The sequence below is a fragment of the Ctenocephalides felis genome, unplaced genomic scaffold (assembly GCF_003426905.1).
Source record: "Ctenocephalides felis isolate EL2017-DRISC unplaced genomic scaffold, ASM342690v1 CF-g0.4_SCAFFOLD_00845, whole genome shotgun sequence".
Taxonomy (NCBI): domain Eukaryota; kingdom Metazoa; phylum Arthropoda; class Insecta; order Siphonaptera; family Pulicidae; genus Ctenocephalides; species Ctenocephalides felis.
This window is the reverse complement of record NW_020536999.1, coordinates 56,796,126-56,812,374: the sequence shown is the minus strand read 5'-3', so window position 1 is coordinate 56,812,374 and position 16,249 is coordinate 56,796,126. Positions and strand designations below refer to the sequence as shown.

The window sequence follows — 16,249 nt, the reverse complement described above, 5'->3', positions numbered from 1 at the left end:
TGTTTTTGAGAAAACGTGGACTTACGGCAAAAAATCACACACACACACTTTTCCCAAATTTGGTCTCATTCGATTCAGAATGGCTTGAAACTTCGATAAAACATAAAATTAGCGAATCGGATTTTTTATGAAAACATCATAAACTTCTCCTTCGGGAAGTTAATAAAAATACATTTTTTGAAGGAAATATATGTAACTGAAGATATTTAAAAAAAAAACAAATAATCTATTTTCACAACTCTAGAAATTCTAAGAAATTGTATAAAATGAGTTGAAATGATTGAATGTATGAAAGTTTTCCTGCATAAATTATTTATAACAATTATATTTTGTTTAAAATTTAGCTTTTTGTTACTTATTACCCTATTATCTTATAATAAAATGTTTGAAAATCATAGTTCCCATAAAATAAATTATCTATAGTATTTAATAATTAACAAATCATTATATGGGATTTATTGATCCGATTATTTGAAATTTAAATTCAGATTGGGATTCAAATATTTTAGAAACAACTATTTTTAAAAATGCCTGACAAGAGCCGGAAGTAATATATATAGTATATATATATATATATATATATATATATATATTACTTAATATATAAATATTAATATATTATTATTAAATAATAATATATTATTATTGGCTTTTATGGCTTGCTTGGGAATTAATGATCAAAATAATTTAAAAAAAAAAAAAAAAATTTAACATTTTGTGGTTTAGGTTTCTGGAAATTCTAAACTAAATTCATTTTTTTATTTTACATATCCAAATTTAAAAAGAATCTTATTTCTTGAAAACAATTTTCAAACACTTTTGAATATTTATTAATTCGCTGTTGTCCTCTTCCAATAAATCAAAAATCGTTGATGAAGATTTCGAAGGCATAGGATTCAGTTTTGATAACTAAAAATTCAAATATTTTATACTTAAGTATTTTATTATAACTTGTTTTACAATATATTAGTATAAGAAATATATTTATTTTTTCTTTTAGATCTAGATATCACATGCTTCAACTTCATCATGTTGCATGATTTGCAAATGTATAAACTCTATATTAATAACAAAGACTATAATTACATAAAGGATACAATAAATCTAAATATAGAATATATAAGGCTTTTAGCCTATAACAAAATATCTCTTCATATAAATATCTATTAAAATTATGGTCAATTATTAGTAGAAATTTTAGAACTCTTCGCTGCTACCTCAGCTAATGTAGAAAGGTCCGATAGATAAGTTCTTTCTTGGAAGGCCATATTTTTGTATTTTATATCATAAGAGCTAGGATCACTAAATTCTAAATGTGTTATTCTTTGTTTGACTGCTTTACGTTTTCTACTTCCAACAGCAATCTCCGTCTTGTTGATCTGTGATGTGTCATTAAAAGTATCCCTTGGTATAACATTCGAATTAATAATTTTATTATCACCTTCATCTAATTTTTGTTTAACAATATGTTTCTTTATTTGTTTCCTCGTGTTTTTATTCTCTTTTTTCTTAATTAAAAATTCATCCAAATTCAATAAAGGTAAGGCATTGATCTTGCCATCTAAATCAAAATCAGAAGGGTGAAAAAATTTACCCTTAGATAGTAATGCATTATCTTCTTCAATATAGGCACACATTTTATCATCATCACAATATTTTAATATATCATTTTGGTCATTCGATTTCAATTCATTTCGATCGTTATCTGCATCAACTACTTCATTACTATCGACAAAACTTTTAGCATCATAATATAATTTATCAGCCTCTTCAGAAGTATTCGATAGTGAAATACTGGTTTTGTTCATTGTTGTAGGTTTTGATTTTGTATTAATAAGTCCCTTATTCTTAAATTCTTCATACCTCTTTCCTTTGCATGATCTAGATGACTTTTTGGGAAAATATAAATCACAAGTTTCGTAGCTCAGGTTTGTTTGACTATTTGGAAAAGAATCAAATTTTTGCTTTGGTTTGTAATCTCGTCCTATATTTAAATCTTTCTTTAGTTTAGTTTTATGACTTGGTTCGGAAGCTTTGACACTTATTTCGTTAAAACTAATCTTTGGTCCATTGTATATATAAGAATGATTATTATCCAAAACTTTTTGTTCTTCAAAAACATTCATTATGAATGTGTTTGCTTCTTGTAAAGCGTGTTCTAATTCCTTAACATTATTTTTATGTAAATCACTCTTTTCAGTAAAACTATTATTATTGTTCTGAAATTCTGCATAATCACCCCCAGTTCTTTCCAACACATATTGATTATCATTTTCATTATTGTTATTGCAACTGGTATCAAATAATTTTCTCAAGTTTCCTAACTGGTTTTCATCAGCTAATTTTCCTGGAGAAAATATATTGTTTATGCGGTGTGGATCTTCTAATTTAATGCCGTGAGAAAAATTTTGATCCCATTTATTTTGATCCTGTCTACCCAATGATGGTGTTTCTGATGTAATGGTATTTGATGCATTGTTAATAGTATCCGATGCTTTATTAACAAATAATTCTTCATTCTTCACATTTTCTGGTTGAATTGATATTAAACGAAGTGATGGAGCTGGTAATTTATACCACTTAAAATCTGGATTTGCATTGAAAAAGGCATCTTTATACTGAAACAATTATGACATTAATATTTAAATATTTGTAATCATATCTGTTAATTCAAAATTGTTAATTACCTGTTTTGCAAGATTTGTGTAAGCAAATTTTTCATTGCTTTCTAATCCAGCCCACCATTCTCCAAGAATTTTAGTGATGCATCTGTAGAGATAAACAAATATCTATATAATATATATATATATATATATATATATATATATATATATATATAATACAGATAGTTCTAAATATATAAATATGTAAACACAATTATATACACTTATTAGTTAAATTAAAACAATTATCAGTCATATTCTTAGCATAATTCTAATCTCAGAGACACAATGAAATGTTAAGTTTACTAAAATTTATTAGATTAATAAATATTTGATGATTATGGCCTCGCACATATTTATATATGTCATAAAAGGAATATTTATGCCATTAACAAATACTATATTTTAATTAAGTTTTTCACCTGGTCTAACAAATCAATAAGTCCTGACACTGGCATTACTGACTCTACATTTAACTTATTAATTTATTTACGACAAATGCCAAATGATAAACAACTAAACGAATATTATATTTAACATTATAAGTAATGTTTTATAAAAATATTAGGATAGTGGGGAATATATATAATAGTTATACCTATCTCATTTAGCATGTTATTATATGAAATAATCAAATTAGGTGAAAATTGATTAAGAATTAATTGTTTATACCTGTTTTCCAAATTTGGGTATCGTTCCTTAACAACATTTCTATGCCGTTTGCAAAATATTAAAAAAGCATTCATGGGCCTACGGGCATGATGAGAAGGAATTGCTGTTTGAGTTTCTGTAGCCATCACATCTTATATTTACAATTGGTTTTAAGAAATCTATATTATAAAAAAAGTAATTAGTATGACATATGGAATCAGTATCAAATAAAAAGTTGTTAAAAAGCATAAAAAATAAATAATATTGTTAAAGAAAGCTTTAAACACTTTCATTCAATTCAAAATAAATTACTAATTAACTTGCACTAATTATACAACACATGCATTAAAGTTTTATCTCAATTGCACAATGATTAATCACTTTATGATCTAATGTATTTGCATTAAATCACACAACTGAATAACTGTTGACATTTACACATTATTTGTGTGCAAATCCAATATGTATTATATCTTTTTCAACAAGTAATAATTTACTAAACTAAATATTAATTGAAAATGCTAGTGTAAATGACGCACCTCCTTTTTCGCTATAAACTGAATAAAATTCAAGGACATTTGGCAATAACATAACGAATACACCAAGAACGATTACATACAAAACCGCAACACGTAATTATGTAAACATGAATTGTAAGTTTGAAAATTGACACTTATTATAAATGGACAGGTAAGCTCTAAAGGTATTTAGTGACTGCGACGATTGTTCTACGATTGTCGCTATTGAAATAATTCAGTTTATGAAAGTTCTTCATGGTTTTGTTTGCTTTTGACATATATCCAGAAGCAATGTTATCAAATCGTAAATATCAATTTACAAACATATGAGACGAACACATGCAAGAATTCGCACGTATGCGTGCATTCGGCATGTAGAAACAGTGCCGAAAAGGAACGAATGTCATCGGCGAACGCCGATGTTTTCAATCATGTTGTGTATACTTGTCAAAAAGCAGGGTTGCCAGGTGAGAAAATACTGATCACAACAGTATGGTGTTGCCGTAATCAAAATGGTTTGCCTCGTCGGCGAATACGATGACAATTCAAATGCAAAATGTCGGTTGATAATGTGTAGCCTAGACAATATAATAATAATGGTGTAGTGTAGTGTGAATGAATTGATCGCGTACATTCGAATGTGATATTTTTTTAGTGTATTTGAAGTTGCTACAACTAAAGATTTAAGAGATGTATGGGGAAGCAATTAATTGATCAAATTTGAGCAAGCTGAATATTTCTACTTGAATAACTGTAAGTACCTTATGTAAGGCTAGCTGTGTATGACATTTTGTTTATATAAATTCTTAAAATTGATGTTGATGCCTTTATTTTCCGAGTTCCTATATTTTCTATATACAGGTTTATTTAAAATTTTTAATTAAATACTTATTTATCGTTTATATTTATAGTTTATTCACAACAATTGTATATATTTTATGTTTTTTAAATAATTTTTATACTTTAAACAATAATTTCATCTTTTGAATATTATTTTTTTCTTTTTCTTCTCACTATAAATATTTATTTGTTACATAATTATGTGATATTGCAATCCTAAATTAATTCAAGAATTTTATTTATAATTTTAATTGTGCCACCATACTTTACATTTGAAATTCAAACTATTACTTATTGTTGCTGCAATATTAATATCATGGCAAAAATAACCAATAAATTCATTTTTATATCCTTTTAATTTTTGTCAAATTTACCAAAACTGAGCAAAAATATATTTTTTGCTTATAAGCTTAGAATTTTTGTTAAATCTTCATACTATGCAAAATTGCAGATTATTCAAATAATTTAATTTATCATAAATAGTAAAAACTTCAATTAAATTAAATTCGATTTAATTATTAATTCAACTTAACCATCTCATGTTTTGTTATTGAATGCGTTGTTCTATCAATTTTTATTATTGGATTAATTTTTATTATAGATCAATTTTCATTATTATATTTGCATAATATTACAATGTTGTGTGATACTGTGCACGAATTTCAAATTATAAAATATTCAAAAGTATCATTTTTTTTCAACTTACTAGAAACACTTTAAGTTAAGTTTATTGGCGTTGGCCCTTCTTTTAAGTTTCTTCAAATATTGTCTTGCTTTACTTATAATGCCCTATTTTTAGTTTAAACTAGAATTTAAACTGATGTATATAATTTATAAATCAAAATTGTCCAATTTGCAGTTTAATTCTTAGTTCGATATTTAACTAGACTTGTTTTGAAGATTAAGTTAAATACTTGAAAACTATTTTTTACATTATTCATTCAGCCGAGTAAAGAAATATGTAATGCTAATACTAAACACATCTATTACATATATGATATACAAACATAATATAATATTTAAGAGACACACTAACACTACTGTTCACAACAAAAAAATATATATTTATATTATTCTCTTTATCATATATATCACAATATTAAAGGGACAAACTACCATTATTATTTATAATAAAAGAAAATATAATAACATTCTATTTTGGGTAATATAGGGTAGGGCGGGGCACAAAGGTCCAATTTGACTTTGCAATTATATTGTGAAAACCAAACCAACTAAATCACAACAAATAACACATATCAAACAAACAACTATCTGACTATGTTGAGTACAACGCTAATTTATCATTGTAGAAATGTATTTTATTGCTGTTTTTCACAAAATTGTCGCCTGGTTCCTTTTACTCCATAGGTAGAGTGAAATAGGACGGCCAGGAGGAAACAGGTCCAATGTCCTATTTTTAACTTTAAAGGTATTTTACTAAATAATAGCTACATTATTCAACCTGAAAAATTTCATGGGTACATTTTTTACAGAGATAACACTGAATATAATATATTCTTGTATCTGGTATTTGGCCACAAATATTTATCAACAGAGTGGGAATAACTATTTCTGACATAATTTATTTTTGATTGTTTACACCTGTGCCAGGACTGAGATTTAGTTGGTCTTTTTTACCCACCCACGTGTAAGTTTATATAGAGATTATATAAGCAAAATTGTTGAAACTAGCTAAAAACTAACTATACATCATATGAAACAAATAAATAACTTATATTTAAAAATTATATTAAGGTCTCGTAAACTAAACAATAGTACTCACAACCAAAAAAACTAACAACGAGAAATACTTTTGTTATGGATTTTCAGACATTGCCGTTTATCTCCTGATAGTAACGTCCTACGCATCCAGGTGATGGCTAGTTATACATCTTTTTTTCTCTACTTTTAAATATTGCTGTTAAAAAATTACTTGTTTTTCGGTAGTGCCTTTTTGCTGCGGACCTTTGAGCCCCGCCTAAAGCTGTTTAGGTGTCATGATCCTTGTTATAATATTTTTAATTGATGGTTTGACAATGCTTGACTTGAATACATTACTAAAAAAATAGTGGTGCATGGCATCGTTCTTTAAGGCACATTGCACATTGATGGCTTGACAATGCTTGACTTGAATACATTACTAAAATATAGTGGTTTGCTTAAATTTTCGTACCGTGATTTGGAATGTTTGAAGAACATTTTTTATAATTATTGATTTTTTGAAAATATGTAATTGTTTTATTTTTTTTATGATCGCGCTACGTGGCTGTTTTAAAGACGAAATATCGATCGAAGCACCGCGTTCTAGTCTTACGGTTAAAGATTATAAATCCAGGTACGGAACCCATAGAAATGAAAACAAAGTTTGTACTTATTATTAAAATTTCTATAAATTATCTGATAATTTGATGTCCAATGATGATTTTTGCCCGAAAATGGCAGCTTTTATTGAATTGTAATTAGATTTATTGGATCTCCAAAACCGCTGGACTTAAGTTCCCAAAAATTTAATCAATTTTTCAGTCTGTCAATACAAGTAAAAAATTTTGAATCATTCAAATCGGACGCTCCGTTCTCTCAAAAACTGAATTGACTTTGATCGATTTTTCGATAGATTTTTTTGCGATTATTATAACTTACACTACGGGAAGTTAATAAACCCTTTATAATACATTCAAAAGCCATCCAGAGGGCTAATCAATGAAATTTCTATTATACTCGTGTCGTGTTGTTTTCGCTCTATCAGAAACATTGACCACATCGTCCACATCAACCCTAATGAAGCCCGCATATCACGAATACGTCGAAAGGACATTTCATGGGTATCATTTCCGGACATGGGATATCATCGTAATATCTCATATTGCATGAAAAATGTCCCATATGCAACCCATGTCAGTAATAAGAACGATAGCGCTCGTTAAAGTATATTATGTGTGTAAGATGTGCTTTCGAACACCCCGTGAATAAACAACCGTCGGCGACCCGTAAAAAACGTCATATTTCAATAATAATATTACTACTGACAGTAATGTCTGACATAATTAGAGTATGTTAATGCATACAGTTTCAAGTGAATTTAATTTTATTCTTCAATTATTATTGAATTATTTATTAACGTTTTGGTTGATCATTTTTTCCTTCTATGAATTATAAAGACTTTGTACATTTTTTCAATAATAAAGATTTTACTAACTGAAGTTCAGTAATGTATACTTGTCTAACATAATTAGAATACGCTAAAACGTGCATATCTTTACGTTTCAAAAGTTTATCACAATTTAGGCATACCTTAGAAAAAATGGATGTTATGATTTTTTTGTAGAGCGAAGGAAATGCATTTATGCATCCCAGACTGTCTTTTGTCTGAATATGTCGGACTCGGTAAAGGCCTCAGCTTTTTCCTTGCCAATGGTCTCAACGGAAAATCGCCATTAGGCATTACTTGTGGGGGGAGGATCTAGAACTCTATAGTGATATGTGTGCAAGTATAAATTTTTGTCAATGTTTTCGGTAGCACCGCTCAACTGATTTCTATTAATCATACATAATCGAATATATATTTTCCCCCTTTTTGATGAGGAGACGTGCTGATTAGTTTTTAGCTAAGGCAGGTCCAGCCGCTTCAAAAATACAGAGTCAAAAGTGCAAAAAATGGCAATTCAGTTTTTGAGAGAATGGAGCGTCCAATTCGAATGATTCAAAAAACATTTCACTTGTATTATTCTATTCTTACTATTATTCACATTTGAAAAAAAATATTTTTTGGTTTTAAATATCAAATCAATCAAAATTTTCAAACAAATTTTAAGTTTTTAATAATCTTAAATTACATTACGGGAAGTTCTAGCAATTTGCTTTAAGGCACGATGTCATGCATTACTGGTTAACAATTTGGTTATTAAAAATGTTTTTAAATAATGTTCATATTACTGATATAAGTTCATTAATGCTAACATATTTAAAATTTATTAAGTAATTTGTATTTTGCTATTTTTTTAAATTATTTTTGTTATTTTTTATGCTTATTTTCAATGCCGCACTGAATATGAGACAAATAGGTCATGGAACATTTGCTAAACTTATCAAAAGTTTATTAATTAATTAATTAATTTTATCACTAAATTACCTAGGTACGTACCTTACTTTTTACTGTTTTTCTTATATCATATTAAGTGCTTTCTTTTCCATCTTATTATGTTTAGTAATAGTGAAGCAACCACTTTTTTAGCAACACTGATCCAACTCAGTTTTCTTTTCATTGTAAATATTCTCATTCTATGCATTGCTTTCCGATTTATGACTTTTCATGCCACAATTTTGATTTCTGAGTTTTTGGAAAGCTTTTTGTAATGAACAGAATTTTGAGAATAACTGCCTCACTACCCACATACCAAAAGGATATAAAGAAAAACATATTTTTGTTAGCCGTTTATAATAGATATTTCGCTTCCTAATTAAGAAAGGTCAGCAAACCGATGTATAACATGTTTGTGATTTCAACATAAGTATATGAAAAGATTATACATATTATAAATATAACCTTTTGGACTTTCATTGACATTTTTCATTACAATACATTTCATAAAATTACTCTGAATAAAAAAATGATTTACTTTACAATTATATACCAACTTGCTGGTCATTTGAATATTTGGTATTGCTTTTAATATATGTTTTGAACGAAAATTATAAAAATTTTTTTTAGACATGCATATTAATATAAGCTTTGTTTATGGCTTAATGGTATGAACTTCAGCCTTGCAAACACACGGCTCCAATTTTCTCCTCAAGCAGCCTGAAACCACAGGCAGTAATGATATTTGTTTTCACTTGAACATACAGATTTAAATATGATTTCAAGTGAAAGTAGCTTTTTGAGACATTTATGCAATGAATTAAAAATATAATCACAATTAAAAACGAATATATTACAATTAGGAATAAAGAATCATTAAGTTGCCTTCTATAATAGCTTTGGTGAAATACGAGTATAACTTAATACAACACCTTATAAAAAACCTAAAAACCTTCTGATCGCTGATATATCAAATTAGGTGTAAGTGGAATTGTCATAAGGAAAGTTGCAAAATCTCATTGATGTTTGTGAATAAACCACCCAAACAATATTAAAGGCAGATTTAGCATTATTTCCAATTATGATAATAGAATTTTTAAATTCTGTTACGGACTAATGGTCCAAATCTGATGGAAAAATTTATCCATTAAAAAATATATATAATTAAACCATTTGTCGAAAGCCCATAATTTTAATCTAAATTGTATTGTAACGATTTCCTTTAGAATATATTAAATAATATATAATTCAAATTATAATAGTATAAAAAAAAACGTATGAAATGTATGGTTTTAATTAATTAAAAGTTATTCGACCTCTTTAGATGAAAATTTGTTTCAAAATACCAGATCAAGGTTTTATACATTGAAATCTTTTTAAAAAATATTTTCAAAAAGTTTGTATTTTACATTGGTTAAATAAGGTAGCTATTATTTCGTAAAATCTCTTTTTAAAAGTTAAAAAAAAGCGTTGGATCTGTTTGCACCCTTCTTATCCCGATCATGTAGCAAAAAGGAACAAATGATAAACTTGAGAAAAATAGGAAACAAAAGTGTATTTATAATTAGGGGTTGACTGAAAATTTTATTGAATATAGTTTGTATGTTTAAGAAATGTTATGTGTTTTGTTATCATAGTATATTATTGGGTGTCAAAATGGAAAAGTAAAAGCCATTTTTTCCATATATAAACAAAATTGTAGACGTGCCTTAAGGCAAATAGCTGGAGCTTTCCGTATCAAAAATTTAATATTTTGAAAAAACGTTTGAAATATTTTGAATACTGAAAAAATTAGAAATTTGAGAATTTTGAAATTTTTGAAAAAAAGCCTTTTTTGCAAAAAATGATTTTGTTTTGTATATTTTGAAAACAAAAACTTTTGATTTTTTTTAAAGCAATCGAGCTACTTTACCTGCCTGTAGACAAAGCGCGTAAGCGCCGCGTAACAGTCCAACGAGTGAAAATTGGGACGGAACCCATACAAATATAAACAAAATGGTAACTTATTATCAAAATCTGTCTTACTATGAGAAAAACGGCTGTACCTGCCTTAGCTAAAAACTAATCAGCACGTCTCCTTATATTAAATAGGTATCGAATGTTTTTTGAATTTTTCAATTCGGTTGATCCGTGTTCTCGAAGTCGTCGACGAAATATTGTATCCGCACACACACACACTAATACATCAACTTTTTCTAAAGTATGCCAAAATGTTCAGAAACCTTTGAAACGTAAAGAACTAAAGAAAATTTCATTTTCGATTTTTTTGCGATTACTATAACTTACCCTACGGGAAGTTAAAAATACAAAGGTACATGTCTATTTTTTAAGTTTTGGGATTCTGTACGATCCTATAGTACTATATCCCTATCATCTAATTCTAAACCATCCTTCAACGAAAATTATTATTATTATTACTATGTATGGCTTCCAATTAATAGATGTTGGCTCGGCATCCCCTTATTCAATACCTAATTAGTCCTTATTGAGTTCATTAATTTGAGTCATTTATGAACTTAGTGCCGATTCTAAGAAGGGGCTTTATATTTAAGCATTTTGATTAAAAATATTCTGTTTAGATAGAAAATGTTAAAACTCAATATTATGCAAAATAGATGGAACGCCCCGACTAAAAACACGAACGCAAACAACATCAATGCATCTCATTTTGACGCTCAAAGGCCCCCGCCGGCGCCAATGAAAACAAATTCGTTCAATGGAGTATTAATTGGCTTGAGTGTTCGTGACATTTGGGATGACTGGGCAGCGAAAGCCTCTACAAAATCGATTGGAAACCCTGCAAAGCCTTATAAATTACTTTCTATCTCTAGTTAATAATGGTAGTACGGAACCCTCACAGGAGACAGAAATTGTTCGTTTTATATACTTTATACGTTTTCAGATAGGTTCGAAAAGCACCCTGTTGTTGTCATTTATTCGATTATGTGTCTATCATCTGTCACGATGTCAACATTATGTTTTGAAAATTCAAAGACATGGAATCGTGTGTGAAATTTTGTCGAAAATATTACAGAAAGGACAAATTGTATAATTTTTTATTCAAATTGGTAATGTAGTTATTTGCGTTTAGGGTAATCGATTCATGTCGTCCGAAAAAGTGGTCAAGGTAAATTATTTGATTTTATTAAATCACCTAATTTGTAACATAGCAATAAAACTCTACACGATGATCTGAAGATGCTATATATTAAGGACTTCATAAAAACAAAATTGACTAACGATCGTCAAAAATTAGAAAATCACCCCAATTCACTCGATGCTCCAATGCTTCATGACCAGAATCGAGAAGACTCGAAGAAAAAAATTATGGCCAGTTAACATACCCACATGGGTAACTACTATATATAACAATATTTTATTAATATTCTGATTGTTATTAAAAAAAGAAATAGAACTAGTGGTGTATGGCATCGTGCCTCAAGGCAAATTGCTGTAACTTCCCTTACTGTAATAGAAAGTTCGAAGAATATTAAATGTTTTCAAATATATTATTATGAATACTGTAACTTTCACTATTCGTATTTTTATAGACAAAATATAAAATCTTATAAAATGAACCATGATGTTCATATTGGTTTACATGAAATGTAAATAAACAAAACTTAATGATTCCCTTCGAAGGAGAGTGTTAGAATGAGGAATGTTGTCTCTTAATTCTAAGAATTATATAAACTAGAATTAAAAATAAAATCCAAATTATTTTTGATATTCAAATGAAATTATTATTCGTAATTTTTTTTTTTTGAAAATGTGAAATAAAAAAAAATGAACTTTCCCAAATACAATTGTTTCATCAACACAAGCAAAAATTTTTTTGAATCATTCAAATCACACACACACATCCATTTTTTCTGAGGTATGCCAGAATGTTCAGAAACCCCTGAAACGTGAAGATATGCAAAAAATTTCATTTTCGATTTTTGACTAATTACTATAACTTAACCTACGGGAAGTTAAAAAAACTGAATTGCAGGGTTGTCAAATATATTTGTGCTGCTATCAATAGAATCTGTATATCAATAGAATTTGTATAAAATTTATCTCTAATCTTTATCTAATTCAAAAGAAAAAACAAATTTTATTTAATTCTAGAAGAACTATTTCTCAAATTACGTATCAGTGATAACTTTTTAGTTTTTTGAAGGAGAAACTCGATTATCTAATTCTATGTGTTGTCGACGATTCGTGTCGTCCTGAATCGCCTGACACCAAACGGCCAAAACGTCCACACGAATTTCAAAAATTACGAATCCATTTGATTTCAATTATACATTGAAAATTGAACTCATCGGACAATTTTTATCTAGAAATTGCGATTTTCTCTGATCTTTGTTAAAAAGATCTTGTTAACTGTTATGATGTCGTCATAATTTATAATTGAATTTATAGATTTATGTGTTTTTTTTTTAATATTAATAAAGTGATAAATTTTCATTAGGACAGACTGGGTACGGTTGTGCCAACTATACTAATTTTGAGATAGGGTCCAAAGCGAGAAAGATGTAAAATGTTTGTTCGAAAAAGTTTCCATTATTGCTTTCAGAGCTCTGACTCTACAATAACATGAGATTGCCTTTCTTTTCAAAAATTAGTTTTTTCGATTTCTTTCAATAATAACTAATACTTGTATACTTTGTTTGTTATTTTGGTATAAGTTAAACATTAGTAGTTAATTACCAGCAATTAGTTATGTTTTATGTGACATGTGTATGTTGTGACATGTATTTCTTGACCTTTTTGTGTAAAATTTGAACAGATAAAAAAAATCTAACTTATAACAAAATACGAAAGAGAAAGGGAAAGGAAAATTCAATACAAGTAATCAAAAAAATTCACAATGATATCTGGTTCAAAAAATTATATTTGGTTATATTATATATATATTCGCTTCATTAAATGATTATGTCGTGAATAATATTTTTCTTCTATAATTTGAGGTACTAAAAATTATTGGACTTTTCTAGTGTATAAAGTTGATATTGATTTAATGACCTCAATAAATGTAAATGAGGCGTATTATATATAATATTAAAACTTCAAAATTCAAATTATTATAATTTAAAATGCATATATAATGCGCAATGCGAAGAAAATGGAGTTTACACATTGTAGTTTTTACTTGTGTTAAGAAATATTTTATCAAACAATTTTCAATAGCTTTATTGGTTTTGATAATGGTAAATGGCACACCAATGGTTGTAATTTTATAATAAATTAACTATTGTTGATTTATTCTATGAGCATTTTCTTGAAAACTTTTATTGATTGTACTATTTGTTTTTTTTGCAATTTATTTTATATTGTAATATCAATAAACATCTGGTCTATTTTCTATAAAATAAATAAATTTCTGATTCAAATGAAAAAATATTTTTCTAAGAAACATCCATTAATTTTAAGCTTTAGTCATGCTTTTAATTTTTAACGTTGTTTTTAAGTGTTTAAGCTTGAAGCTCTGATGTTCATTTCTTCTACTCGTTATAAATGTAATAAAAGTTATATGCTTGGAATTATTCAAATATAAAATGTTCATAATAAATAGAATTTATAATACCGTAATAATCGTGTCAAAGTATGCGGAAAATAATATTAAACACGCCTCAATATATTTTTTAGAAGGGCGGTGTTTTTAAATGCAGAATGTAGATCGTCAGCATAATAAATTATATTTTAATACACGTACAGGAACAACAACAAAAGTTTTATATATAGAAATGAATCCTTATAATTTGGAGAGAAATGAAAGACTTCTCTTGCAATTATTCAGCTATAAAATGAATTATAAAGTATTTGTGCTCACTGTAAGTCATTGTATCCTGTTGTATTCGATGTAAAGTAGGTATCAAAGTAGAATTTGGTGCTTTGCACAGTTATTTATCTTGTTTTATTAAAATTAAGGTGAGAATTAATGATTATAAGTTATGTAATAGAAGTATAGTAATCAAATAAATTTCAGAATACTTAAAATTTAAAGCATGTTCTTCAGAAATTTTGTAACAAATTTTCTTTGATTTGATTTTCAATACCACCATTTTCAACTTATAGATTAAAATTGTAATGTGATTGTTGAAACAAGCTGTGAACAATGAAAAAAATGTTTCAAGATTTTCAAATAATTGCATTATATCACAGATCTTTCTCACAAAGGTCCACGGGTAAAAAGGTTCTCCAATGATATCTCTAAAACAAGTAAAGTTACAATTTTTTTAACAACAATATTAGAAAGTAGAGGAAAAAGATATATAACCACCCATCACCTTGATTCTTGCTACTTTGCTATCTAGAGATAAAGGGCAGTACTCAATGCTTGAAAAGTATTTTTTTTGTTAGTTTTTACGAGCCCTAAAAATGAATTTTAAGTATACGTTATTTATTATTTTATAAGATGTATTGTTAATTTTAAGTTAGTTTCAACAGTTTTTTATATAACTTCTATGAAAGCTTACACGTGGGTGGGGTAAAAAGGGCCAACTGAATCTTTACCTTGGCAAAGGTGTAAACAGTAAAAAATAATGAATTAAATAGTGAATAAAATTTAAAAAATCAATTTCACAAGAGACAAATTAAACAAATAGTTATACCAACTATGCTCATAAATATATTTTTGAAAAAATATTAGATTAAGATTATTTACAGTGTTATCTCTGTAAAAAAATGTATCTATTAAAATTATATTTTGCATTTGTTGAATTTTTTTTTTTGTAAATCAAAACTTTATTCAAGATTTGTTGAATAATGGAGCTATTATTTCGTAAAATCCCTTTAAAACTCAAAATAAGGCATTAGATCTGTTTGCCTCCAGACTCAAATTTACTTCACCTATGGGTTAAAAAGGACCAGGTGACTAATTTTTGAAAAACAGTAGAAAATCACATCTCTATACAGCGATGGGAGTTTTACTGAACACAGTCAGATAAATATTTGTTGTGATATAATTAATTTGGTTTTCACAATGTAATTGCTCAAAGTCAAATTGGGTCTTTGTGCCCCGTCTCACCTCATAGGTACATATCTTTATATGATTTTTCTGAACTAAAATCCTCTTTTTTCTCAGAAAATTATTCAAATGTTTTCTTTATAAATTTGTTTTTATACATCATTTTTTCATTACAAAATTACAAATACTCATAATAGTAAAGAAAACATCTATAACTCGTGATATTTTCAATTATTGTTTATTGTGGATGTATGATTGATTTTTAGTGAGTGTTCAATTAAAAAATTAATTTTAAAATTTATTTCCCTGAAGAAGGAGACATACTATATCTCCAAATGTAAAAACTATTTAAAGAAGAGAAAATAAAGCTTTTAGTTCAGCATAATAAAATTATAAATAATAGTAGCTAACCAGAAAAGTTAATGAACTATCAAAAGTATACAGTCAGTTTGTTGTGATTTAATTACTAATTAATGTTTAAACGACTAACTTTTAAAGTTGAATTAGATGATTATTTATTCAAACATTTTGTTCTGCTTTT

At 27.4% G+C, this 16,249-nt stretch overlaps 2 protein-coding genes across 2 annotated transcripts in view; one reads left to right on the top strand and one right to left on the bottom strand.

Annotated features, from left to right (window-relative positions):
* Positions 1-1,094: 1,094 nt before the first annotated feature.
* On the bottom strand, positions 1,095-4,102 carry LOC113375987 (putative uncharacterized protein DDB_G0282499). Its single transcript, XM_026615926.1, has 4 exons — positions 3,854-4,102; positions 3,336-3,493; positions 2,688-2,769; positions 1,095-2,618 (listed from the first exon to the last, which is right to left on the bottom strand). Exons 2-4 carry the CDS (start codon positions 3,458-3,460, stop codon positions 1,179-1,181), a joined length of 1,647 nt encoding a protein of 548 aa, XP_026471711.1. The 5' UTR covers positions 3,461-3,493; positions 3,854-4,102; the 3' UTR covers positions 1,095-1,178.
* A 130-nt stretch (positions 4,103-4,232) lies between these two features.
* The window catches only part of LOC113386359 (dipeptidase 1-like), a 43,235-nt gene continuing 31,218 nt past the window's right edge, over positions 4,233-16,249 (top strand). The window contains exon 1 of the mRNA XM_026624147.1: positions 4,233-4,299. Within this exon, the coding sequence (XP_026479932.1) occupies positions 4,233-4,299 (67 nt within the window). The remainder of the gene's footprint in view (positions 4,300-16,249) is intronic.

What these genes read in the sequence shown, in the direction of transcription:
- LOC113375987 (XM_026615926.1), bottom strand. Translation starts at nt 3,460, where the DNA reads ATGGCTACAGAAACTCAAACAGCAATTCCTTCTCATCATGCCCGTAGG. An exon ending in TACCCAAATTTGGAAAACAG is followed by an intron (nt 2,770 to 3,335) that starts GTATAAACAATT and finishes TTATCTCTACAG; the next exon opens with ATGCATCACTAAAATTCTTG. An exon ending in ACACAAATCTTGCAAAACAG is followed by an intron (nt 2,619 to 2,687) that starts GTAATTAACAAT and finishes TAATTGTTTCAG; the next exon opens with TATAAAGATGCCTTTTTCAA.